General features: G+C 39.3%; 2 protein-coding genes and 1 long non-coding RNA gene across 3 annotated transcripts; 1 reads left to right on the top strand and 2 right to left on the bottom strand.

Moving 5' to 3' along the window:
- The first annotated feature begins 3,887 nt into the window (after positions 1–3,887).
- On the top strand, positions 3,888–5,593 carry LOC103344324 (uncharacterized). Its single transcript, XM_089044172.1, has 5 exons — positions 3,888–4,283; positions 4,520–4,570; positions 4,676–4,809; positions 4,913–5,004; positions 5,110–5,593. Exons 1-5 carry the CDS (start codon positions 3,996–3,998, stop codon positions 5,286–5,288), a joined length of 744 nt encoding a protein of 247 aa, XP_088900298.1. The 5' UTR covers positions 3,888–3,995; the 3' UTR covers positions 5,289–5,593.
- Positions 5,594–7,909: 2,316 nt separating this feature from the next.
- Positions 7,910–8,615, bottom strand: LOC148920857 (uncharacterized). Its single transcript, XR_016122195.1, has 2 exons — positions 8,338–8,615; positions 7,910–8,226 (listed from the first exon to the last, which is right to left on the bottom strand). It is a non-coding gene; the product is annotated as an uncharacterized LOC148920857 (long non-coding RNA).
- Positions 8,616–10,536: 1,921 nt separating this feature from the next.
- Positions 10,537–12,855, bottom strand: LOC148920856 (uncharacterized). Its single transcript, XM_089044257.1, is given in 3 exon segments — positions 10,537–11,006; positions 11,008–11,133; positions 12,232–12,855. Coding segments are annotated over 3 exon segments (483 nt in total). The 5' UTR covers positions 12,493–12,855; the 3' UTR covers positions 10,537–10,910.
- Positions 12,856–27,762: the final 14,907 nt, after the last annotated feature.

The following is a 27,762-nucleotide window of genomic DNA, read 5'->3' as shown; positions in this document are numbered from 1 at the left end:
TCATTCTCTGAATTCCCAGTTGAAACTCCTGAGGAACTTTCTTTATTTTACTCTGCCAACTCCTGGTATGATTTTTTTTTCTCGTACAAGATTGAATAGAGAAATCTTCAATATCCATTTTAATTTTATGTAACATGTCTGAATAGAGAAATCTTCAGGCTATGTTGTTTATGTATATTCCTTTTTCTTTCAAGTTGTCTGAATAGAGAAATATTCTGATAAACTTTTGCCATTTCCATTACCGTTCAATTTTAGCTTCTATCAGTTACCATTTTTGCACTAGATGAATATTGAAGTCCTCTAAATTGAGGCATAGAAAAGAACCTGTATTGGGTCAGTTCCCTACCCAATCCACAATTGATTGATTAAAGTCAATATCGGTGTGCATTTGCTAGTCTTACCAATTTTCAATATGTTGGAGTTTTTCATTGCCAACAATGGCACGCCTTCCTAATTGCAACAAGCAAACTCCACGGCCAAACACCATGCAAATGGCTGACAAGTCCTTTCTGGAGTAAACAATAATAAGAGTAACTGATTATCATTTGGCATATGTGTAATATATGTGTGTGTATGTGTATATATATATATATATATAAATTCTCCTATGCGGACGTATGGACGTTATTATCATGTGGATGTTATGTCATTCACACGATAATAACATGTAATAACCCGATCCTAAATTAATATTTAATTATTAAAGTATTCAAGTAAAAGACAATTTTACCCTAGGAATATCTTAATGGTTTTAAAGTTGAATTTTTGTTTGGGAAAGAATTTGGGAAAATGAAAGGCACCATGACATAGATCACGTCGAGATGAGTCCGTAGACACGTAGTAGGCTCAAATCAGAGTTATAACAAGGAAGTTACCATCAAAAGAAGCCCAATGGCAAAACCGTAATTATTTCAAGAAGGGTTTGAAAAAAAATTCTGAAATCTCTCTCTCTCTCTCTCTCTCTCTCTCTCTCTCTCCTAGAGCCTCCATCCCGTTCGCGCGACCCCCCTTTGAGTAACAATTGATCGGTTTTGGCCCTCCCTCGGTCGCGTCCGACGCCTCCGGCCACAAGGCTTGTACCAATAGAACCAGCACGACGTCGCCTTCCTACCCCACCCGTCAGCTGCTGCCATCGCCGTTGCATCTCGCTGGAAATCACAAAAGAAGAGCCGGTTTTGACCCAAACTTCCCGGAACTCGTTCGGACGATTCCAACCACCAATTTCTTCGATCTAAGTATGCTTTTTCATCCTCTCAATGTGTTCTACCTGATGGTTGGGTTGAATAGGATCCATTTTTGCATTTTGTAACTCGATTTAGATATTGAAATTTGGTTGGTTTTCGGCTCGCGATTCCAGCCATTTTCGGCCACTTTTTAGGGCTGGTCCAAGAACAAAAGTTGCTGCATTCATTGTTCTGACTATATAGGTATAGGTCTTGATTGACAACTTGGAGATTTTCCTATCGCCAGAATCGCTTTGGACATTCACGCGCTACCAGTGCGTGGGTCACTTTATGATCTTTGGGTCCTAAAATGATACCCATATCGTCTCGAGCACGACGGCATGCTCGGATTTGAAATTGGTTATCATTTGACCGTCGATTGAATATCGCATATTGGGTCTTATCCGGGTTCAATGCGTTCAAACCTTTGGATCATTTTCAATTTAAAATATGTTGATCTAGGCATTTCTACGATTGTGTAGGAATTCGCGGATCGTGAATCGGAGTCCCGAATGCTCCGATTCAATAATTCAAAGTTAAGGATAAATGATAATTGTCCAATCGTGCGGTCGCTAGCGATTCGACTGTTCGATGCTGACCAAACTAGCAAGACATGTTTATTAAACCTTGTTGAACTCATAGGAACTTTCAGATAGGAAATCGGAGGTCGTGAGCCCTGCGGGCCCGATTAACCAGTTTTGGGAAGTTTGACTACTCGGTTGACCGAGAGCCTTCTGAGGTAGTTTCATCCTTCGAGAAGTGCAAGAACGATTCTAGGAACGAGGCTTGACTGTTATGTGAATTATTTTGATTATGTTTGGATTTTGAGATTAAATTATAGTATTTTATGGTATTCTTGGATGTTATTCGGATATTCGAAGATTATGCATTATTGGAAGTGATAAGATCTCTAGGGGTTATTATTTATTTATTATTACTATTATGATTATTATTATAGTATGTGACTGAGTGTTATTGGATGAGTTAATGTTTATAAGTTACTATGTAATCACTTTTACTTTCTAAGGATATTATATATTTAGTTGTGAGTGAATGGTTTGTTAATCGGTTTTCAACGTGAATAATAAACTAATTAAATATCTAAGTGCATGTCTATATTTAATATATATACTCAGTGGTTTGAGAATTATGAATTATGGGTACTAGTTCCCAACAGTATGTGGTGTAAATTTAAAGGTAGTTGAGAACTGATTTTTGGAAAGTTGAGAAAAGATTTGAAATATGGATTTGTGGAATATGGGAAATTTTATGATAAGTTTTGGAATATAGTTTTTAAACCCACCACACGGGTACCCCCCCAGTTGCTTATGAAACAGTTTTGTCAATTATGACAATGCCCCATGAGTTCGGGGATGCCTGAATCGTGTGGTGCGAGGATGTGCGTTCTCGGGCTGACTATGTGTTCTCCGAGTTCTGCGAGGAATGCGACTCAGGTTGACTATGTGGCTCCTGAGTATTGCGAGGAATGCGACTCGGGTTGACTCTGTATTTCCGAGATTTGCGAGGATGTATCACTTATGTGACACTTGGAATTGATGGAATATTATGAATGGAGGTGCGCCTAGGTGGAGAATATTTTGGTTTTAAGATGTTTAAACAAAAATTGATGATTTTATCTTGGTATTTTTGAGTAAAAATTTTAAAACCTATTTTCTGACTACAATTCATTACTATTCTCTTAAGTGATGAGTCTGTTATTATATGTGGAAGATAGAAGCATGTTTTATTCAAACTGTTGACAACGATATTAAGGTTTTACGTGACTAAAAGTTATTTTAGTAACTTTCTTGTTTTCATACATATCTGGGTTGTTTTTGTACATATGTGAATGGGTGAAAGATTGTTCTTAAATAAAAAAATCTTTTGTACTTTTTCAGAGGATTATTTAGAGTTGAAGTTTTGGTTAGGGAAGTATGAAAGAACTACACATGACTTGATCCATGAGTAAGGGTACGTAAGCAACCTATAGTTACTAGGTGCAGCCACAAAATCAAATGTATGAAAATTTGTTCAGTTAAATTATTTTGGGATTTGATAACGTATTCATGTTGTTCTAAGAGTTGAGAGCAGTTTCAGATGGTAAAATGATTTATTTGGTATAAAGAGGCCTGAGGCCATTTAAAGTTATTTGTTTGATGCATGCTAAACGATTGTAGCTATGAGTTGCATTTTGTACAGGTAAAATTTTTGGAAAATGAGCGAATTATAGGGGAGACTGCCTAAATTTCGACAGAAGTCAAACCGTAAAAGAAATTTGAGTCTTAAATAGAAGGGCAATTTGGTCAAGTGTGCCCGGCACCTGCCAAGTGTTAGACATGCACAGGGTTTGGCTCAAATTCTAAAGTGAAATTTGAGTCGGATCCTGTCATAATATGCGGACATCTAAATGAGAGAATAATTATATATATGCTGTTTTATTAGATATTGTAAAACCGGTTCAAGACTGGAAACCGGTGAAACCACACCGGTAACGGAACTACACTGGCAGTTTCTCTAGCCATTTTGGCAATAACCGACCCGCTATATCATGAGGCCCAAGATTAATCCAGCAAATTGGGTAGAAACAGAGAGCCCAATTGATAATCTTACAGGAAGGAAATGACAAAAAGGCCCTTCGGCTTAGCCAGAAATGACGCACAAATTGTTTGCTCTGCTGAGGCCTGCTTGCTGCTGGTGGAGATTGCGAGGGCCGAGTGACCGAGTATCGTAGGCTCCTCCACAGAGAGAGAGAGAGAGAGAGAGAGGGTAGCAATGTTGTCTGGTCTGAAATTGCAGGTGAAACCCACAATCAAGCAAAGCTACAGCTTCCTGGGGAGCACAAAGCCTGGCCGTCTGCCCTACCATCTAAGACTTCCGGCTCGACGGGTGATCTCGGTGTCCGTACGGTCTGAGTATGTTAACGAAGCATCTCAGCCGTCAGTTTCATCGCACTACAGGGAAAGTGTGGGATCTCCATTACCTTCGGCTTCACTTCTTCAGCTCTCCCACTGGAACCTCACCCACCGCCACATCGTCTTGCTCAATGTCGTTGCTTGCGCCGTAACTCTCTCTCTCTCTAGATTTTTAATATACTATTTATGCTTTTGGAAGCATAGTTCTGTTTCTGATTGAAGTTTAATATGCTTTGGAAATTAGATTCTTCAAGGTGGGTTTTTCTTCAGGGTATTCTGAAAGCAAAACCCAACAATCTCAGCTAACATTTTTTGAAAGAATTACAGAAATTGGTGGTGCTATTGAGTCAAGTTTTGTTTTTGGTTTTTGGGGTTTTTTAATAGGCAGCAGTTTCTGCGACGTGGCTCTTCTGCTCTGCAATCCCCGCGCTTCTGGTTTGTAGTCTTGAATACTTGATTTTAATCAGCATTGGAAATTGGCTATGTTTTTCTTGAGCAATCGCTGTTAGTAAAGTGAATTTCCAATGTGGTTTTCTAAAGGCTTTCAAGAGGGCAGCTCAATCACTTGAAAAGCTGATGGATGTTATTAGGGAAGAGCTTCCTGACACAATGGCTGCTGTTCGTTTATCCGGGATGGAGATCAGTGACCTCACTATGGAGCTCAGTGATCTTGGGTTGGCATTACCATTTCAAAGTTCTTATATGCTTGTCTCAAGCTAAATGGAAGATATCTTTAATTAACTCATTATCAGCTGACTCATTTGGTTTGTGGTGCAGCCAGGAAATTACACAGGGTGTTAGAAGTTCCACTCGAGCTGTTCGCGTGGCAGAGGAGAGGTTGCGCCGCTTGACAAACATGGCTCCATCAGGTTATCCATGTCTTCTATAGTCTTTTTTTGGTTGTTGTTGTTTTACCTTTAGTTTTCAATTGGGTTTTGGAGCAATGAATGTAAAATTCATCTTTACTTGCTTAGCATCGGTGCAGGAGGTAACCAGTCCGAAAACTGAGGTTCCAGGGCCAGTTTTGGCTAGAACTGCAAGAGGCATACGGGAGGGGATTGTGAAGGGCCGTGCTCTGTGGCAAATGTTTTTCACTATCACCCGGTTCTCTAGGCTGGCACTCAACTATATAACCAGTCGAAATAAGCGGTAGAGTAGATCACAACCATACAAGAGCTTCAGGGTGAGCAACATCAAATTTTTGTGAATATACATAACTTCAAAAAAAAAGTTTCATGTCCCAATTTAATGATTCCAAGTTAGGATGGTGAACTTTGTAGTCACAGTTTTCCGTTGCAGAATGTTGCCTTCATGATAGATATCCTTTGGTTTGCCTTGTTCCTTTTTTTTGTCACTTGGAAGTGTAATTGGTTTCTTGTAGATTTGTATGAGAACACCTCTGTAATGCCATCTGCTTGATCAAATAACATCGTCTGCTTTTAGTTTTCCCCCGTACTACGTTACAGCTTTGATTAAAGTTGTGCAATGTTATATTCTGATTAATTTTGGGTGTTAAATGGCTGTGGCTTGATATGTTAACCTGGTATCTATTAAACAGTAAATATATATCTGGAACCAAGTCATTAAAGATAACTACTTTAGGCATATACTCTTATGAAATGTATTGTATATTCATGCTAGAACTAATATACTATATTGAAAATACAGTTGAATGTGTAGCTATAAGCCTATAACTAGGTTTAATCATTTTGTTGGATTGAACATGATTGGATTTGGAACAAGTAATTAAGTTGATAAACGTACATCCTAGTATGCCATTTTAGCAGGACTAGTAACAATGAGTTTTAGGAGAAGATGGGTGAGTAACACTGAGTTTTAGGAGAAGATGGGTGAGTTTGAGAAGAACAACAACGAATGGTATTAACGAGTATGAATACACTAGGAATCTAACAAATGGACCAAATTGCTGTTTATGGCTATGTGAATACTGAGGTTCTTTGCTTGGAGTTTATGGAGTAACAGGTATAAATTTGGAAGTCATTGAAAGGCAAAGGAGGATAACCGAGCACCACAGGTACAGTTAGGAAGCAAATATATTAATTAAATGCTTTAGGGTAAGTGGGAAAAAAATGGGCAGAAAATGTGATTGGATGGTAAATTGGGCAGTCCTGATTTTCATCTTTGTATGTTCTCTTCTTGGATAAGAGCTACAGTAGCAATAAATGAATGGCTTTCTCTTTAATTATGTATTTAGGGTGCTTAATTATGTTCTCTCAGAGAATTTTCTTTTCATAGTGAGGCCCTTGCATGATACTTGGTGAACATAAACATACTTGTATTAGGGTTTAATACCACAGTGTCCAGTGTTTTCCTCGAATTTGAACAATTTCTTCCTTTGAATCTTGGTCTCTTTTGCCGAATTTGACATTAATATTAATATACTTTAATGTGTGAGCCTCTACGTGTGATTGACGGATTAAAACACACTAACCAAATCGGACAAATTCAAAATTTATGGTCACATGATTTCTGTAATGTGTCTACAAACCTGATGTTATCAATTTTCTTTTGGGGAAGGAATCCAAATTTATTATGTATCTTAGAAGCAAAAAGAGATAAAACTGAGAAGCTACTTTTTTCTTTCTTTCTTTGGTCTGAACCCTCACTCACTGGCGGGTGAAAACCTTAAAGGATGTGGTTCCCTGGGGCAGTAGATGTGAGTAGATCTGAGCACGGATCGGTTCGGGAGAGATCTCTACCAGTTAACCATATCGAACTTTTGGAACCCCAGCCCTACTGACCTGGGCACGTCATGTGAGTGTTGAGAGACTAGCAAAGAAAATCAGTCTCTTTTACTTAGAGGTTGCAGTGTAGCAGCAGATGCTATTGATTTATGGTCGGATTTGCAGACAGCAACTAATGGTACCCACATGCTGGCCCTCTCCTTCTCCCTGATTTTGATAGAAGGGAAAGTGTAAAGGACATTGAGAGACTTCCTGATTTTGATAGATGGGAAAGTGTAAAGGACATTGAGATTCTGGCTTGCAAGAGAAATGCCAAAGACAAGAGCTCCATTCCAAGTAAAACATGACAAAAGTACCACCTCCCTTTCACCTCACGACCGCCCTCATATACACTACACACTAGTTCATTTCTGTTTCTTATTTTTCTCCCCTCTTCGAATGTTCATTTCTATTGCTTTGATGTTCTCACCACCACAATTTTACTACCACAAAAGGGTAGAGATTTTCCTGCTGACGTTTTACCAGTTCGTATTCTTTTGTATATTTATGTATTTTGGTAATTGAGTAAAGAAAAGGAGAATCAAAATACAAAATAAAGGGCAGATATGAACTTAGTCAAGTTGGCTAGAGCGGATGTGCCCTCTCCTCTCCACTCGAGTTCAAATCCCACTCCTGTAGTTTAGATTAGATTAAATTAGAATATCACTTGCATAAAAAATATATATAAACAAAACATAGGAAGGGATGTGTACGGGCAAAACGAAAATGAAAATCGCTACTCTAGCAAATATTTTGACAAAAGAGATGAGTAAAAATTATTAAATTGCAAACTAATCCTCTTTTATAAATATATATAGAGGAACCCTACTTTTTCCTAAGCTTTTTATTTTCTTTCAACAAGTTTGGGTGGGTTTCAATTTCCAAAGCAAACAAATTATTTACAGACAAAAACACCTCTGGTTTTTATACATTGTCTTGGAAAGCTCATTACTAATGAATAGAAGTGAAGTAGGAAGAGCTCCTGATCAATCACAGACAAAAGAACCCGAAAAAGGGAGAGCAATTTACATTTTGTCATAGCAAAGAAACCAACAAGAGACTTCCATTAGTTGAATAATAGATCCATAACTGTACATTAATGTCCTCATCAGTTCTACTTGATTAGAAATAGATCTTACAAATGTACAAACCTAGAGAAAACTTGGAAAAAAAAAAAAGCTGTAGAAGCTAGGTTTGTGGAATGTCTGTGTTGAGCTAGAGCTGTGATTGAAGAGTTTAGGAGGAAGAAACAGAAGAAGAATAGTTAATCTGACCACCTGGACCAGAGCTTATAGGTGGTTTAGTCGCCTTCCTTGTTCTTGTAGCCATCATCATAATTGTCTCTTCCTGCATTACATACATAAATACATACAACCAGGCCCATACATATAAAAAGAAAGGATGGCAAAACAAACTATTAACGAGAGAGAGAGAGAGAGAGAGAGATTGGTATATTACGTTAAATTTCATTTCTCTTTCGGTCCGTAGAGGAGGAGGGTGTTGACTATGATCATCATGAAGTCCCAAACAGTCGAGGCAAGCCTTGATGACTTGTTCAAAGAAAGTGCAGGGGCTGTTGAAACGGGGTCCTTCTCTCTGCTGCTCCTCAGTTGCTGAACTTTCCATATTCTGATGAATTTCCTTTTGGTTTTCTTGCCTCTGCTTCTGCTTCTTTTGTCTACTTCTTCTTCTTCTTTAAGTTTGCCTATTTTGGTGATCGGTGGTTTGGTGCGGTTATTTCATCCTGACATCAATTAATGTTGTCGGCGAAGACACAAAAAGAAACAAAATATTTTGCAAGAGACTACCTGGTCACTGTGTTTTAATGCTAAGAATGAGTTAGAAAGTCAAATAATAATAATCATACTCTCATGCCCAACATCATTAAAACTAAAACAAAACAAAACAAACTGAATTAAGCCCACAAACAAAAGCCCAACAACACTTAAACCCGAACCCTTGCTTTTAAATAGGTTAACGTTTTACCATGCCGCCATCCCGCAGCCGAGATGAGCCCACAACCACTAGAACAAGAGTATGTGAAGACACCCGAAAATGACGAACGAGAATTAGAAACATCATCAATGGTCAAACCATGGATTAAGAAGATACATCAAAACCAAGTTTCTCAAAACTTTGCCAACTTGAGAGAAAAACTTCAAAAATATCATCTCAATTAGGGAAGGGACAAAGGCATTTCAATGGGGTTGTGATTGAGGGAAAACAGAAGGGGGGACAACCTGAAAAAACAAAAACAAAAAAATAAAATAGTGGGGTTGTGATTGAGGGAAAATAGAGGGTGGACAACTATGAAAAAACAAGAACAACAAAATAACACTCTCACAAGGAAAGAAGAAACTCTCACATAGGAGAGAGACAGAAGATTAGCTGACATGGGAGCAAGAAAGTAAAGAACGAAAATAGAGGGGCTGGGGAGGAGGAACAATGACCTCCTCTCTCCTCAAAGGGGGCTGCGACGCTAAGAAAAGTTTTAGGGGAAGGGCAGTTAGGGTTGGAGAGAGAGAGAGAGAGAGAGACGTCACATGACTACTCTAATCCTCTGTTTGGATGATGGAATTGAAAATTGCAGAGAATTATTAAATAACAGAACTTAGATATCCGTCGTTTAAATTTCTATCGAATTAAAATTTTCAATGTTTGGATTTATGTATGTCAAATTTTGTGAATGACATAAATGATAGTGAAAATGAATTCCTACTCAATAGAAATTGCGAAAGAATGAATCTTCTAGTGTAAATTAAATTCAGGAATCTTGATCCCCAATTTCCAAGAATTTTTCATGTTTAAGTTGTCAAACAATAGAAATATCAATTTATACTCTTCAATTCCCATCTAGGCCTGCCCATAGCCCTTTGAAACCTCGGCCCTGCTGGAAAAATTTAAAAAAAATGTAAAACTCGCCCTGAACCGAGAAAAATTCTGATTGGCTCAGCCCGTGATGAACCTAGGTAAAGGTATTGCAATAGTTTTCAAATTTTATAAAAAAAAAAAAAAAAAAAAATTTCCAAAAAAGAAGAAATAAAAGAAACTACAACCTTTTACTCTTGTTAAGATTTCAAATAAACGGATCCACGACTCACTTATTAGCAACATTGATATTGTATCCAACTTAACAACCTACGTATACTGTGTGAGGTTTTATACAAAAGGTCTCACTGTTATTGATAGCGGAACTATTTATTATATGTTATATTTTATTTTGTTAAGTTTCCAATATGTAATTTCATATTCTTCAACACTCCCTCTCACGTGAGGCCACTCTTTAACAGGCCACATATGCAATCAATTTCACATCGATAACTTTTATTTTTTAATTCAGAGTTTTGTTTGATTCAGGGCCACATACTAGACATCCTCGACCGCTCCCATGGATTTCAATAAATTGAGATGACATCTCTCTTCAATTTTCTTTTTTAAGGTGGAAAATAGTATTTAACTTATTCATATATCATGTGTTTACCAATGAACAGCACACAACATGACCACATACTAATGAATCGAACCCCAAAACTCTTACAACATGTGCATGATGTTAGTGCATGTAAATTTCAAAAGATTAGTTCTTAGGTCCCACAATTAGGATCCAAATTAGGTACAGCTAATGCTAGTGTAAATTCAAAAGTTAAACTCTAATACTACCGTAACTAAAATCATTTTCATTGCAGATTTACATGGTAAAATACAACTAAATTTTCTTTTCAAACAATGTCCGAGTCCTTGGTTCAATGGTCCTCTCCTACAATCTCCTACAATCACTCAAATACCATTCTCAATCAATGTGGTATTTTTACAATTTGGTGAATAAATTGGTGCTGCAGAACAGTACCAGGCTTGGAGATGAGCTCCTACACCTTATATCATCTTGCCGCATTCCAGTACCATACAATATTTTCTCACCCCCCACGAGTTCAGAATTGGTTTCTGGCTACGAGTGTACTTGTTGGTGATCTTTGCTTCACCCCTAACAAGTTACAACCTAAACTAGGCAACCCTTGGGAGGAGAATTCACGTCAACTTTCTCTTCTTTTTCCTCTTTGTGGGGTTGAAGAACTCTCAGAGGCAAAGTCCAAGCCCAGACACTTAAGAAATGCGAGTCTCGCCAGCCTAATAATAATAGCAAGGATGGAAATATAGATGGAAAGCTGTAGGGGCCTCCATTTCTAACATGTCCTCTCCTCTCATTATTCTACTTGTTGTGCTTGCTACTATCTCCCCTTTTATGCTTTCTTCTACCTGCCAAGATCTTACAAGCTCACATTTGTGTACGTATAATTATACATTGCCTGATTCTAATTACAACAGCAGGTGTTATGATTAAACATGCTTAACTAGTCAGCAAAAACAATGAACGAAACATTGTCATATGAAATTTTCTATTGGCCTAGAATAAAAATAAAAATAATATAAATGAGGTTAAAGCAATTTTAGAATGAAAAGGTAATGTGGTTTTTTTCTTCTAAACAAGGGCAACGAGGGTATTTCAAATTAAAGATGAGAAAACCAAAGGGTTTTACCACAAAATCACTCAATTTGCACAAAATGGAATTTCCACCAAAAGCACTACTCTCAAACTTGAAGACGGAAAGCATGCGTTCCAATTGTTCAACAAAAGAAACAAAAGAGGTAACCCAATTCATTATATGTTGTAATTTATTTAGTCAAGTTTCCGACGGTGAGAGTTCATATACTCTTCAACATCTTCCACAAGGTTAGAGGGAGGTTCTCTTTACCTTTTATTTTAGACAAATTATGGGCAAATTATAGATGAAATATGTAAAGAAAAAAGTGCAGGGTCCTAATTAGGCAATTATTGCACAGTAATATTAGGCCAATGGACAAGAACTTCTACAAATAAATTTAAAGTGGGTAGGGAAATGCTGCTGAACCCACAACCCATAACCCCCAAACCCCACCAATCCCCTATCCCTGCCTTCAAAAGATGACCCAGAAATCGGAAAAAAGGAAACCAAATTTCGAGTCATTGTAGCTTTGCTTTAAACGATTAAAATAAAAGCACTTGTAACTCAAGCGATTAAAAGCGGTCAAGGATTCATATCCCCCTCCCCACTATTGCTTTGCTTGTATAAAAGAAATTGGAAACAAGTACAAGTACAACTAAAACCGAAACGAACACAAATATAATTAGTAGGATTGGGAATTCAGGAAACTATTTATTCATTTCTTTCTTTATTTCTTTCTTAGATTCTTTTCCACATTTTCCTAGCTGCCAAACACATTCCACATCTAACTACAAACGAAATCAATAAGCAAAAAGGAGAGAGAAATCATGTAAAACAGTAAGAAAACAGAGTGGTGTGAGGAAATCGGTACCTGGGTATTTTGTAAGCGGTGTGTAAAAGCTGTGGTTGAGGTGTTGTGCTTGGGAAGATCATCAGCAACTAAGCGGCTAGTGGAAGAAGATGAAGGCTTGTTGTTGCTGGTGGTGGTGTTGCTGTGGTCATCGAGATCTAAGACTAAGATGCTGAAGCAGAAGAGAAGAATGAGGAGGAGGATCATCACCATCACCTGGATCCATACAAGCCATGGGATTCTGTAGCTTTCTATTGTGAATTCATCCCCAAAATTGTGCATAATCAATATATACGACTTCAAACAGCCAAGATTGAGAAACAGAGAGATGGGTTGGTGAATAAAAAGTCAGAAACTGGTGCAGCAGAAAACAAGAAGAAACAGATGAGAAATTGGTCACAGAGAGAGAGAGAGAGAGAGAGAGAGTTGGAGTAAAGAAAAGGAAAGGGAAGGTGATGAAAGGGTAATAAATAAACATATTTATTTATTTGCAGCTGAGAAAGATAACAGAAGTTTGATTCTTGCACGCACCAATTGACGCGCCTAAGAAAGCTGTGGAGTTATTATTTATCAGATCTATGGCAGTATCCATCTCTGGGAAGGGCAATCATCCACAAATGTAACATTTTACAGAATATGCTTTTCAATATTTGATGATCGTGAAAAACTTCATATGAAAAAGAAAAAGCTACGTTACGGTGAACAGTAGAAAATAATATTACACTTTATAACTTTGGGAATTTGATATTCTCACTTGTACATTGTCATCATATACGTTTTTTTTTTATCTATATATAAAGTAAAAGGCAGAGAATGGTGAAACATTCAAAATACCAAAAATGTCATTTTAATTCAAACATTAATTCACATTTTTTTCATATTAAAAAAATTAAAATTAAAAACAAAATCAGATAATAGGTCTTACTTTTATGAAACATAACTACCCATGTTATTTTTCTTAATTCTAAAAATAAAATAAAAAATAAAAAAGAAAACCAATTGGCACATGTGTGAGCATGTGCCAAGAGGCTAATAATTATTAATAGATAAGGAGTGGACGATGAAGTTTGTTTGTTTTTTTTTTCAAATAAAAAAAATGTTTATGGGGAGATTGACTACTCTCATCACTAGTGCCAGGGCAAACCCACAACTTCGAGTCGGAATGACTTATGCTTAGCATCCAACTGCCAACTACCACCGATATGAATTTATGTAGGAAATTACATATCGCACATTATCTTTTCATCATTTAAGTAATCTTTAATAGGTTCGATTTTTTGTAGGTTTGATATGAATTTATTACATTTGATTTACTTCTATATTGTGAACCAATATAATTTTTTGTTTATGTATATTGTGAATCAATCTCTTTGGGCGGATTGGTGGCCTACATCTCCTCTCCTCCTCTCATTTCCTTCCCTTCCTTACCCTCCCAAATCTTCCCATCCCATCTTCACTTCTGCTCCTTGCCCATCCCCTCTAGCCCTTCCGTCTTGGCTTAGTTTGGTGGCTGCTTGGTCGTCTTGGTGACGACGTTATGATGGGAATGATTTGATGGATCTATGTCAGATCTATGTGAATCTGCTTCGTATCCATCCTCCTTGGTTTGTTGTGGTCCTAATCCGAGCAGTGGTGGTGATAGGGCGTTATGTTTTGTTTGTTGTTTTAGTTATAATATGTGCAACAATTCTTTGTGAGATTGCTGAACGGTCTCTCTTCGGGAGAACGTTTAGTCTTTATTTAGGTTTTGTAGGGACCTTTTTCTTATGGCAGCTATAAATGAGCTGGGCTGCCGTAAGAAGCAAACTGAAGAAAATATCCCCTTTGTTTGAGTTCAAAGATCAGACCCCAAAATGTTTTGAAAGGGTAGTAAAACCTTAGGAAACATCTTGGTTACCTTCACCAACAAAAATGATAGCTGCTTATAGGTAGATTCTTAGTGCTTACAAATGAATTCTTAGCTTGGCATGAGGAGATCGTGGCATGGAAGCAAAATTGGCATGAGTTTAGCACTTAAGAGAAAATTATGTGTTCTTGGAAGGAAGAAAGGGTGTCAAAGTAAGAAAGGAAAGGCTTGCAAGAGGGTTTGGCTAAGAGAGAAAGGAAAGAAAGGAAAGGGTGTCTTAAGTGTCTCTTCTGGCAGCTTGATAGTGACTCAGTCAAATGTTAGAGTAATCTGCTAGAAAAGGGAAAATTGGGAAGAATGGTGAATAGTGCACAAAATTGTTGGGTTTTACAAGTAAGAGAGGAAGCTTGCTCTCTTGAATGTGGATGATTTTTGTTGGGTAGAAGAGACCCTATTTATAGTGGATGGAAGCCATCCATTTCCAAGAAACCTTAATGGTTTCTGTCTAATTTAGCCAAATCTTTTCCTCTCTTTCTCTTCTCCTCCCTTGACTTTCCCCATCTTGGTGAAATTTTCTCTACCCATTTGCACAAAATCAGGGATTTTTAGGAGCTCAATGTCCTTTCCCGCAGCTGTTTCAGTGGGAGGCTTATATTCTCAGCTATTTCCCTTTTTCTTTCCTTCCTCTTTCCATGGCTAGATCTGATGAAGGAAAGCAAAATGGATACACATGCTGGTTCGAAGGGTGCCTCTCCTCCTGGTAGCTTGCGCGCTAATATCCCTTGGTTCTTCAGATGTGTTGTGCTTGGAACTTGTTCCTCCCATGTGCTGGAATCTCCTAGCAGCTCTACGTACGTGGCCATTTTGCTCCCTTCGTTGCTTTATTCTTCAGCCAAGTGCTAGAGCTTTGCAACTCTTCTATTGTAATTGTATGGGCCAAGTTGATTTATTGAGTAAGTGGGCTACTTTTATCAAGCGTTGGGCCTTTGGTTGAGTCAATAGGCTATTTTGGTTGGGATATTTTCTCTCTTGTGCTCACCCATATGTTTGGGCCTAAAAAATGGGCTTGAGTTCCGAGACTCCCAAGCAACCCAGAACTTATGGGCCTCATGACAATTTATTACCATCCATATCACAACCCACTCAAGCAAGCCCCGAGTATTTGAGTGGCTTGGGGCCCACTTAAGCTTGTGGCGTGATTGAGGTACGAATAATAATTCCTTGCTTGGCTTGGCATGTCGCTTGACGTGCTTCAATTTAATCGTCCTTGAAGAGGGACACGGTGCTTAGTTTAGAATGAGCTTGTATTTTATAATATTATTTCAGTCCTTGGCATGACAAATTATTTATTTAGCATGGCACGTGGACTATGACTTGTATATGACGAGCCTTCATGTACTCCGATATGTGACTTTTCTTAATACAGTATCGTATTGGACCGAAAACTTATTTGGGCCCAACCATGGACTTTTTTAGGCCTCAACAAGTTTCAAGTTTGTTTTCTAGGTCACTCTTTGAGAGATTTTTTTGCTTCATTATTTATGTTGGTGTGTTTTCAGTTTATCCAACCCGTGTCTTGGTGCATTTCTCAACTTTTCGTGAAAAGTCGCTAGAGTAAAGCCATGTGACATTGGTTTGATGCTAGATTGCCCTTAGAGTTGTGATTGGGGGAGTACCATAGCCATACTTATCTTTTTTATCCCATTAATATGGGGTGTACTGTAGCGTGATTATCTTTTGTATCCCATTGAAACCTATAATGGGTCTTTGTTTGGGTCTGATTATGGGTTCAAGTGATTGGTTGCCTGTGTGGCTATTGTAATCGAGTCTTTAAGCTTTTATTAATGAGATTTCTATCATCCGAAGAAAAAAAAATGTCATGCAAAACCTTCAATATTTAATGACTATCTACTCTATAAGTTTAAAAAATATATACTCCCATAGCGTATCCATTTGGGCAAGTTGTTTTATATGAGTTTTTTCAAGTTCATAGATGGATGAAGAAATTTAAAAGTACTAGGCAATTCATAACAATGGGGTCTAGCCTTGTGGAAAATGGCATTGATCTTATAATAGTAGTTTCAAGTTTAAACCCCCATGTTACCTTGGCAGGCAGTGTGTGTGAGAAAACTCCCCCTTCCATAAGATCGCTTGTATAAAAAATTAAAAAATAAACATACTAAGGATTTCATAAACAATGAAATTTCAAAATGATCAAAATTAATATTCCAGAATTTATAAAGTTTCTTGTTTGGCTAATATAAAAGTGTAATGAATTTAAACACAAGATTTAATGTTTATATTCTTGTGGTAGTGGTTGTGTCATCATGTGTGATATTGATGATGGGGTTACCAGTGGTAAAGTGGTGGCGAGCTAGGGATAGGGATGGTAATAGAGTAGTGGCGGAAATGGTGGTGGGGTGGCGATGGATGGTGGTGGTAGTGGGGATAGTTATGGCGACAATGGCAACAATGGAGGTTTGAATTTAAAGTTGTTTCATCTCATTACTATAATTTCAACTTCATTTATTTCATTGGATAAGGTGAGCTGAGGAAGCTTCGTGACCTGAAGTGTTGACGACTTCCAATGAATTGGTGATACACAATGACTTCTAATGAGTTATGATAAATATGATTCAACTTAGTTCTCCCTTGAGTTGTGTTTATAGTTAACTCAATTTTTTTAATATAAGCGATAGTCTAAACTATAAAGGAGTATGAGGTGTCTCACACACACTACTAAGGTATCATGAGAGTTCTAACTTGAGATCATTGTTTGGTAAAGTACCCGCAATTATTTCCCATTTCTAGGTTTTCTACGCCAAGAAAATATTTGTGTTCATTTGTGTGTTATTTTATTTCTATTAAAATTCTTAGCCTTATTCATTTTTTACGGTTCAAACCGAATTAATTTTCTCAAATTATACGGTGGTGATTGAACAAAATCGGACCATATTAGAGCTATTCCAATGGAGGAGCACTGAGGTGGGGAAAAAACTTGTTCCAAGACAGGCCCGGGAGGTGTGGGACCCACCAACTGGCCGCCCGAAGGCGGCTTCACCGAGGTCCAAAACGAGGGTCACGACGCCACATAAGACTTCGCCATGGTCTTTGCTCACCGATTTGATTTTTTTTGCCACTTGGCGTCGTCTGGCTCTCCGATATGATTTTTTCTCTAATCCAACGGCAGCCAATTTTTTTGCAATAAAATACTAAAAAAATTTGGAAATTTTTTTAAAAATACCCAAAAATTAATGAATTTTTTTCTATAAATACCAGCCAATTTTTTTAAATTTATCTGAAATTTGAAATTGAAAATTTTATCCGATTATGAGATATGAATAGTATTAACACGTAGGAACCCTAAAATCTAATCCGAAAATATTATCCAAATTAATTATTGTGGTAAAAAAAGTTGTGAAAAAAATAAAAATAAATAGTAATTGCCCTTTGCCATGACAACGGGTGGAAACGGAAAATACTATTTACGCGACAACTACTATTTATGAATAGTGATCGCCATAACTATCAGTAAATGGGTGGAGTTGCGCTTAGGTATGTCTGATTTGATTTGGCTTTTTATCAGTTTGACCACCTGTTCGTTGGGTATGTTTTTATGGTTCACTAAAAATATTTATGCCCACAACCAAAGCCCAACCAACCAACATCCTAAAGACCTATATATAAACCCCAGAATCTAGGGTCAAATAGAGTTTGGCAACTTTTTCTTTTCTTTTCTAACCATACACAGACAGACACGAGAGCAGAGCGTGAGGTCACATGCTATGTAGAAACGTGGGACTGGTTGCTGAGGAGCCGAAAATCTAAATGTCAAATCTGAAGCGTCGGATAGTTTTCAATCTTACGTCATGCTCCATCAGAACCACATTGTTTTCAAGGGCAAATAAAGAGTACAGAGACAAATCGAAAAGAAAAAAAAAATATATATATATATATATGGTTGGGCGGGCAACACGAAAGAGGACAAGGTCTCAAGGACAGGGACAGAGGGGCTCCTGTGGGAAAGGACGTGCGTTGGGTGCGCGTTTCTCGGAATATGTTAAGTTTGATTAGGTGTCGATGGGCCCCACGCAACACAACGTGGTCTGGGGAGGGTGCTTTTTATACATTCGAAGCATCACCCTCCAAATCCAAGCATGTGATTACCAAACTCCATTACCCTCCTTTTCCATCCTGACGAAGAAGAAAAAAACAGTCCCATTTCTTCATTTTAGGTTGTTCATCTGCAGTGAAAAGTGTGCGCTTCTTTGTCTGGGGGAGGTTTTATTTATCTGCATGAACAAATGTTCCTCACTCCGACCCAAAAACAAAAAACAAATGTGGCTCACAAGACGCAGACGCCTTTGTTTTAACTTTTTTGGTTCTATGAGATCATGTGGGTTTCTTCTAGAGACACTCTGGCTTTTATGGCCGGTAGACTTGTTAACGGGTCGGATATGGAACGGATCTACTTATATCTGATTTAATTCAAAAAATAAAGAAAAACTCAATTTGATCCGATATTCCGAGGAATCCTTCACAATTGGATCCATATTTGAATTTTTTTTTATTCATATCCGAATTCTCGGATTATCGAATAACGGATTCAATAATCTAATTCGAATTATTTTATCTCGTAAATTAACAAAACTAATACAAAATATATATCATCCTTCCTTTTGCATTTCTTGTGATGGAGTACCAAAATCATATCCTTAAAAAAAATGAAAACAACAACTATATAGAGGATATATATAGGAGAGATGAGAGAGAAGAATGCGAAAAGAGAAGAGATAGAAGATAGGAAAAGGTGAGAAGAAGAATAAGAAGAAAAAAGAAAGAGAGAGTATTTGAGTGAAGGAGAGAGGAAGAAGATGTGGTCTACCTTACCCAAAATAAAAATAAAAAGATGAGATCTGAGAGAAGGAGAGGGGAAGAAGATGATGAGTAATCGAGGAGAGAGTAGATTGAGAAACATGGGCTACGTCCAGTGGCGGATCCAGGATTCTTGGGTCAAGGAGTCATAGTGTAAAAGTTCCAAAATTTATCTATGAGGAAAATAACACTAAAAAAAAATAGAAAAGTAGTATTTCCATTTCTAATTTATGGCAAAACCAACAATACAAGTTACAATTGTCCATTCGAATATTAGGACTATAATCCGTCATTCGAGTTCTTAGTCCAGGTCTATATGAAGATTAGCCGATAACTTATTTATCTCAATCGGTCTAGCACTTAAACTACCCAGATTAGCTAGATAGAGAAGGACTATCCACAAATAATTTTCTTTTAAAGAATCATTCCATAATTCTACACATCAATTAATTCAATCCATCAATGATTTTTTTTATCCAAATTATCATATAAATATGAAAATGTCAATTATATCATACCAATCAAACAAAACATTATCAATAAATAAAAACATAACATAACAATCAATATTCAAACTCAATAATATGATTATCAATCAATTATAAACTCAATCAATCAATATTATCATATCCATAGATTTCATTCCATAAAAAATATATATCAATATCAGCTAATATTATCATTATTTATAAATATCAATTTTGCTCACTTGTTGAAATATAAGGCTGCGAGTGGCGGCACAAGGTGGTGGTGGTTGCTGCCAACGAAGAGGTTGTGGTGAAGGTTCGGAGGTTTGGGGCTCTTACGGTTTGGAAAGGTGAGATATTGATTTGGGAATGAAAAGGGGTTTGCTAGAGTCGGGTGCAGGGAGGGGGGAGGGGAGGGGGAGGGATGATATTTTTATTTTCTTAAAACTTGGCCCAAAATGACGTAGTTTTCAGGCAAGGTCAATTAAAAAAAATTGAATAGCCCTAGGTCTATAATACCCCGGAAAAAAAATTGAAAAGTGGACTTTCGTATTTCAGTGAAAAATAATATTATAGTGAAGAATGCTTATGGGTATTTTATCAAGTGATTTTCGATTGAGACTATTGGATTAACTGTGTAATTCAAGTTGGATAAAAATGCCCTTATGTAACATTTTGTGAACTTTTCAAAGGATATTTAAGAAATTGAGGTGAGACCATTATGATTCTTAGGTAGTATGATAGTAGCTGACTCAACAAACACATAGGAAATTGTTTTTTAATTTTGGGCTAAAATGACCAAAATACCCCTAAGTGCAAAATTTGCCAAAATACCCTTGTAAGCAAAAAAAAAAAAAAGAAGAAAAAGAAAAAGAAAAAGAAAAAGAAAAAAGAGAATCTGAAAAGTGGAGGGCATTAGCCCACCCTCCAATTCTTCCCCCATTGCCTCAAGCTTTCAAATCTACCATTATGAAAGTATGAGTCACCTAGTTTAAAGTGGTGAGTCATCTAGTCTGAAGTGGTAAGTCATCTAGTCTAAAGTGGTGAGTCATCTAGTCTAAAGTGGTGAGATATTGATTTGGGAATGAAAAGGGGTTATGCTGGAGTCGAGTGCAGGGAGGGGATGATATTTTTATTTTCTTAAAACTTGGCCCAAAATGACATAGTTTTCAGGCTAGGTCAATTAAAAAAAATTGAATAGCCCTAGATCTATAATACCCCGGAAAAAAAATTTAAAAGTGGACTTTCGTATTTCAGTGAAAAATAATATTATAGTGAAGAATGCTTATGGGTATTTTATCAAATGATTTTCGATTGAGACTATTGGATTAAGTGTGTAATTCAAGTTGGATAAAAATGCCCTTATGTAACATTTTGTGAATTTTTCAAAGGATATTTAAGAAATTGAGGTGAGACCATTATGATTCTTAGGTAGTATGATAGTAGTTGACTCAACAAACACATAGGAAATCGTTTTTTAATTTTGGGCTAAAATGACCAAAATACCCCTAAGTGCAAAAAATGCCAAAATACCCTTGTAAGCAAAAAAAAAAAAAAAGAATCTGAAAAGTGGAGGACATCAGCCCACCCTCCCATTCTTCCCCCATTGCCTCAAGCTTTCAAATCTACCATTATGAAAGGATGAGTCACCTAGTTTAAAGTGGTGAGTCCTCTAGTCTAAAGTGGTGAGTCATTTAGTCTAAAGTTATGACTCACCTAGCCTAAGGTATCTTCCTTAATGAAGCTGAATTTTTTTTACAGCTAAGGGAGGTGAGTTGTTGGCGGGTGAGAGAGAGAGAGAGAGAGAGAGAGAGAGAGAGAGAAGAAGAAGAAGAAGAAGATGGAAGTTATTATTATTACATCCATGAGAGAATGAAGAAAGAAATGTGATAAGTGGAAAAGAAAATGGTCAAGTGTTGAAGCAATTGGAAGGATGAAATGTGGGATTCTTGTTCTAAGTTCATTTTCAATTCTTGAGTTTTTGTATAATTAATTTTCAGAGTAGATTTATAGTTGTATTTGAGTTGGGGAATGATTTATGAACCTTTTAAGGCATAATAAAATCAAAAGAAGAATTTTGAAATCAAGATTTTCGGATTTTGGGTGTGCAAATAAATTTTTGGGTTTGGGTGTTCAAACTTCAGATCCAAATCTTGTTTTTGGGAAGCTTAGGCCAAGGATATGATGTTGGACTATGATTTCGAGCCTTAAGGATGGTATTTGAGGTGTGTTGAAAGAGACTTTTGAGAAAATTCTGAAACTTCGTATTTTTCTAGAAATTTCAGTTCATGGACCTTAATTTGGCTATCGTATTCCTTTGATCTGTGAAGTAATTTTTGAAAGGTTTTGATGTTTTGGAAACTAGGAATAGCAAAGGACAAAACCTTTTTGATTTCACTGATTTTGGTTAAGTTTTGGGGGATCAAATATTGGAGTGAAGTTAGGTTTTCAAAACTAAAACAGAGGAAGCTGGAAATCGAAAATTCAGATTTTTTGGGTCTGTCTTTGGGTTCGAATTTCTCACTAACCCTAGCTCCATTTTCACAAATCTTTATATGTATAGAAAGCTAAGGTTACAAGCTTCAATTTCAGTATAGTCTTGCAAAGTTTACTATTGTTAGTTATGCCAAAAAACTAAGTGGAAAACAGGGGAAAAAATGGTCTTTTGGGGAAGACGATGAATAGTACCATGCAATCGCCATATGTGTGTTCAATACATGTGGTGCGATGTTGGTGTCGTTCGTCATCCTCCCCAACTTGGTTTTTCCTTTTAAGTCCGTTAACATTGGTTTCAAGACCATTCGAGACCTGTAACTTTTTGACCAAAAATTATGTTAAGCAAAAGCACCAATTATTATTTGTTCTTATTGTTCGATTTAGGCTCGAGTGGAAATAGAAGAATTGGAAAGATAATTCGGTAATCTAACTAGTTGGACATGAGGTAAGGTTTCCTGATTTCCCAATGATTGGGTTATGTCACTTTTAATCTTGATACTTATATATTATAAATATTTACATTATTGTTGCTTTACTCGGTGAATATTATTTGATGTTTTGTGAATATTATTATTGATGTTTCTCCATGAATATTATTTTTTACATTGAATAATATTATTCATATGATTAAACTTGAAATATTATTGTTATTATTTGTTGTTTGTACCTTATCTGACCCCCCCACTCACGTCTTGACACGTGGAATGTAAACAAGGCCCAGACCAGCTCAAGGAGTCATGCCGAAAGGTCGATCGGCATACTCCACATATTCGCATACAGTTAAGACAACAAAGCACCTACAACTGGCACTCACACAAACCTTTGGTACACAATGCCGAGTGACTGGTTAGCATATCGGCATATTCTGACATATCACCTCGGAACTCCCGCCAGAACTTGTCAAAGCACGTGTCGATCGCCGAAGACATTCCCACGAGTCCCACATCGAAACTAAGTACTAAGAGCATCACAAATGCTCTCTATACCGTCAGAACCATTCGACAACAACCTCTCTCCTACCGATCCCACCATTCGCCTCTTCCTTCAGAAAATCAATCGGATCGAGAAAGAACCAGATCCGACGCCAACCCGGGAAAGGTATAGCCGGGACCATTCACTAGCTGAATCTGATTCTGCCGACATGAGAAGGAGGTCCAGGCACTCCAAATCTCATTCTACACGGGAGTGGAAGATCCTGTGACACACATTCATACATTCCAGTCGGCTCTGGGTTGCAAAGGACTCACCAACGAAGGCCTGCCTACTATTTCCATCCACCTTGGCCGGAGTGGCCCCAAATTGGTTCTATCGATTGGAGCTAGGTACGGTAGACTCTTTCGATCAATTAAAACAAATTTTCCTCTATCATTTTATGATTTAGACCGATCACCTTTACTATGCCGACGACCTTTACACCATTCGGCAAGGAGACAACCAGCCCCTTCGAGTACGCAGATTCAGCCATGAATACTCTCGGTGCACGAAAATCGACTCACCGAGCAGCAATTGTGGCATCCGAGCATCTCAATTCCGCTATCCGGTCCACGCAGCAATTGGACCACCTATGGCGAACTCATGAAACAGACATCCATTCATGCTAAGGCGGAGCACTTCAACTCCAAGGAGTGCCTTGGCACCTCCTTGCCCAACGGCAAACGTAGGTCATTTCCGGCACCAACCTATGACCGTTTCCCGCCACACCAAACTACGAATCAAGCCCCCTACCGAACGACACCCACCGTGTCTGCACCTTACACAACGGGAGATAAGCGAAGGGACAGATTTCAGGGTCGGCAGGACGGAGGCAAATGTAATAAGGAGCCAAGTGGCCAAGTCGATTTTCGAAGCCCAAAAGGGCCTGGCCAAAGGAAGTTCTTACCGTGCTCAACTCGACTTACGAACATGTCCTCATGGCTGAAAATCAGATAATTCCGAAACCAAGCAACTAGAAGCTCCATCGACAAGTCGACAAAGATACCGGAGTGTTCTGCCGATACCACCAATACAATGGCCATGATATCGAATCATGCATCGCCCTCCGAAAAAATTGTTGAACGGTTGATCAATGAAGGCAAACTAGACCAATATCTAAATATACATCCGGCCCCCGAACAACCGGGCAATCTGCAGATCAACATGATCGTGGCGATACATCGATTGCCGATTCTGCCAATCGGTCCATAAAAATTACATGCTTGTCGCTCGCACCTCGATGCTCGGCGTCCAGAAGGGCGCAATAGCAAAATTCGCGAATCGAATGGGAACCTATCACCTTTTTCGAGGAAGAAGAGAAGGGCATCATTTTCCCCCACTCCGATCCCATGATCATTCGGGCAGACATTGTCGATTTTGATGTAGGCCGAATCCTCATTGACACCGGAAGTCCGGTCAACGTACTCTTTGTCGAGGCCTTCGTAGGCCTCAAACTCGAACACCAAAGCCTCAACAGGGACATCACCCCTCTTCTAAGCTTTTCGGGTGATGTGGTGGAGCCAATCGAGAGCATCTAACTCCCCTTTGCCATCGGCACCCACCCCAGAAGAACGTTCATCTACACCCATTTCTTAGAGGTTGGTGTCCGACAGCTTATAATGCTATCATCGCAGGCCCGCCCTCACCCGAATGAAGGCCATATTATCGCTGCATATGCTGCTGCTCAAGTTCCCAACGCACTCTAGGGTCAACCAAGTATGAGGGGACCAATAGAGCGCATGGGTATGTTATGTGTCGTCCACAAGCGAATCACAACCCGAGTATCGGACGACAGCACCGAGTCCTGGCCGTTTCCACCATAACCATGCCAAACGGCAAGGAAAGGTCCGAGCGTCTCGACGACCCTCGAGGACGAAAGCGTCACACCACAGGCTCTACCTATCGAGGAGCTAGAACAATATCCATTTCTGACACATAGGACCGCCATGTTTGGATCGGCACTTCCCTTAGTCCGTCTCTTCGGGCTGAGTTCATGGCATTTCGAGGGCCAATTCGGAAGTCTTCGCCTAGCCCTACAATGACATGCGTGGCATCTCCCCGGATGTCATCTGCCACAAACTTAGCATCTCCGCTTCTTTCGAACCAATCCGACAAAAGAGACGATCCTATGATGCCAAACGGTACAAAGTAATGAAGATCGAGGTAGACAAGCTTCAGGCAATCAGCTTCATCCATGAGGTAACCTACCCAATTTGGCTCGCTAATTCAGTCTTGGTAAAGAAATTTGGTGGAGCCTGGCGAATGTGCTAGGATTATACGAATATGAACAAAGCATGCCCAAAGGATAGCTTCCCACTACCAAGAATCGACCAACTGGTGAACGCCACGGCCGGCCATGAGCTCCTCAACTTTATGGACGCCTATTCCGCTACAACCAAATCTTCATGCATCCAGATTGTGAACATACGGCACGGCGTGCATCACCGATGCAGGCCTCTATGCTACAACATCATGCCATTCGGCTTGAAGAATGCCGGGCGACATATCAACGCTTGGTTAATGGAAGTCCTTGTAGACGACATGCTAGTCAAAAGCAAGACTGCCGGCGATCATCTTCGGAACCTCTCCTAATGTTCGGCACCTAAAAAGTACAACATGTGCTTGAACCGAGCAAATGCCCTTCGGCGTCTCCTCCGCAAATTCTTGGGCTTCATGATCAGCCAACGAGGCATCGAAGCAAACCCTAAGAAAATCAAAGTGCTACTAGATATGCAGGTGAAGACGAAGAAGGATGTTCGAGCTTCATCGGTCGAGTCGTCGCCTTGGCCCGCTTTATATCCAAAGCCACCGACCGATATGCCTCGTTCTTCAAAGCTCTCAAAGGGAGTAAACAGCAGGTCGTTTGGACTTCTGAATGCGATCGAGCGTTCGAAGATCTTAAAGCTTATATGAGTAGAGCCTCTTTGTTGTCCACACCTCTTTTAGGAGAAAACCTCATCATCTACCTCTCAGTATTGGCAACGGCATTAAGTTCCGAACTCATTCGTAGACCGAACGACATTGAGCTCCCCATCTTTTATACAAGCCATGCGAGGATGTGGAGCAACAGACTTCACTTGAAAAATTAGGGTACGCTCTAGTCCTCTCCGCGCGCAAGCCTCAACCCTACTTCCAAGCTCACACCGTCGAGGTATTGGCCAACTAGCCCCTACGGCAAGTTCTGCAGAAGGCGAAGACAAAAGTGAGACTGATCAAATGGGCCATCGAGCTCGGTGAAAAAGACAAGCTGTGGCCAATTTCATTTCGAACTCACACCTCGATCGACCAACCGATCCTATCACGAAACCATCCTCGGCGTCTGCAGATACACATTCACGCTTCCAACAACGGTCGAATACGATCCGCTTGCCAAGAGTTTGGGTGCGAACGGCGACGATATGTAGCGACTCCTAACTAGTCGTCAACCAGGTGATCACCGAATTCAAGGCAAAGGATGAGTCCATGACTGCCTATCTCACGTAGACCCGCCGATTGCTTGATCAGTTCAAAGATACCATATCCAGCAGATCCTCATATATGAGAATAGCCATGTCGATGCTCTCTCAAGGCTTGCTTCGGCAATCGACGACCACGTCGGACGTCACGTCCCAATAGAGGTCCTCGCTCGGAGCACTACCGGCCAAGTCAATACCGTCCGAGACCCAAGTGTTGATGGATCCAATCCACGCCCATCTCACCGATGGCACACTTTCGATGAAAAATCGAGGCCAAAGCTGTCTAGGGCCGATCGGTGGTACCTTCTCTTGCAAAACACCCTCTATCGACACGGCCACTCCATACCGTTCTGCGATGTGTTACTCCACAATGGGGACTATATCCTACGAGAAATACACGAAGATGCGTGTGGTGATCATTCAGATCCCGATCTTTGGCCATCAAAGCTGCTTGATAAGGCTACTATTAGCAAACCCTTCACACCGACACAAGATCGTGCAAAAGTGCGACCAGCCAACGCTCGCTCCATATCACTCGATAACAAGCCCTTATCCATTCATGCAATGGGGACTCGATCTCATCCGCCCCATGTCGCAGGGCAAAGGGCAGCTCAAGTTTGCGGTCGTAGCCGTCGATTACTTTATTAAATGGACCGAAGTCAAAGCACTCACAACAATCACGACCGTCAAAATCGAACATTTTGTTTGGAAGAACATCATATGTCGATTCGGCCTACCGAACGCAATCGTCACGCATAACGGTAAGCAATTCGATCGCTCCCGCTTTGCATCTATGCTTCCGATTCAACATCAATATATTCTTTGCATCTCCGGCACATCCACAACCCAAAGGCAATTGGCCTGCAATACTACCTGAAGCACTATGGGCCATCAATATCTCTTACCGAAGGTCAATCGGCGAAACCCCGTTCTCACCGGCCTTCGACACCGAAGCTATAGTATCTGGTGGAAGTACATGCGGCCACATGCCGAATGGCATCTTACGATCCCAAGCAAAATGGGCCCCAACTCACCCTAAACCTGGATCTCATCGATGAACACCGATCACAAGCACACTTTGGAACGTCACCGCAAAGTGAACGGCTCGGTATTATGACTCGCATCAAACACCGATCGTTTAAGGTGGGGATCGGGTTTTGCGTAAAGTATCTCTAGCAACGAAACCTTACCAAGGTACCCTCGGACCCTCATGGGAAGGACCCTATGAAGTTGTCGCATCTGGCGACCCGGCACCTACCGATTGCGTGGCTCCCATGGTCAAATCCTCGACCACCCTTAGAATGTTGATCATTTAAAATATTATTACAAGTAACCCACCCTCTGGTTAAAATTGTGGATTTTTCCATTTTCTTTTGGCATCTTCCTATCATATGCATTCGACTACGCCTTAGTGATACCGACCCACATACACTATCTACGG

This window comes from Prunus mume, linkage group LG1 (assembly GCF_029339155.1).
Source record: "Prunus mume cultivar Tortuosa linkage group LG1, ASM2933915v1, whole genome shotgun sequence".
NCBI lineage: Eukaryota > Viridiplantae > Streptophyta > Magnoliopsida > Rosales > Rosaceae > Prunus > Prunus mume.
Note: the sequence above shows the minus strand (reverse complement) of the source record. Positions and strands in the feature narration are given on the sequence as shown.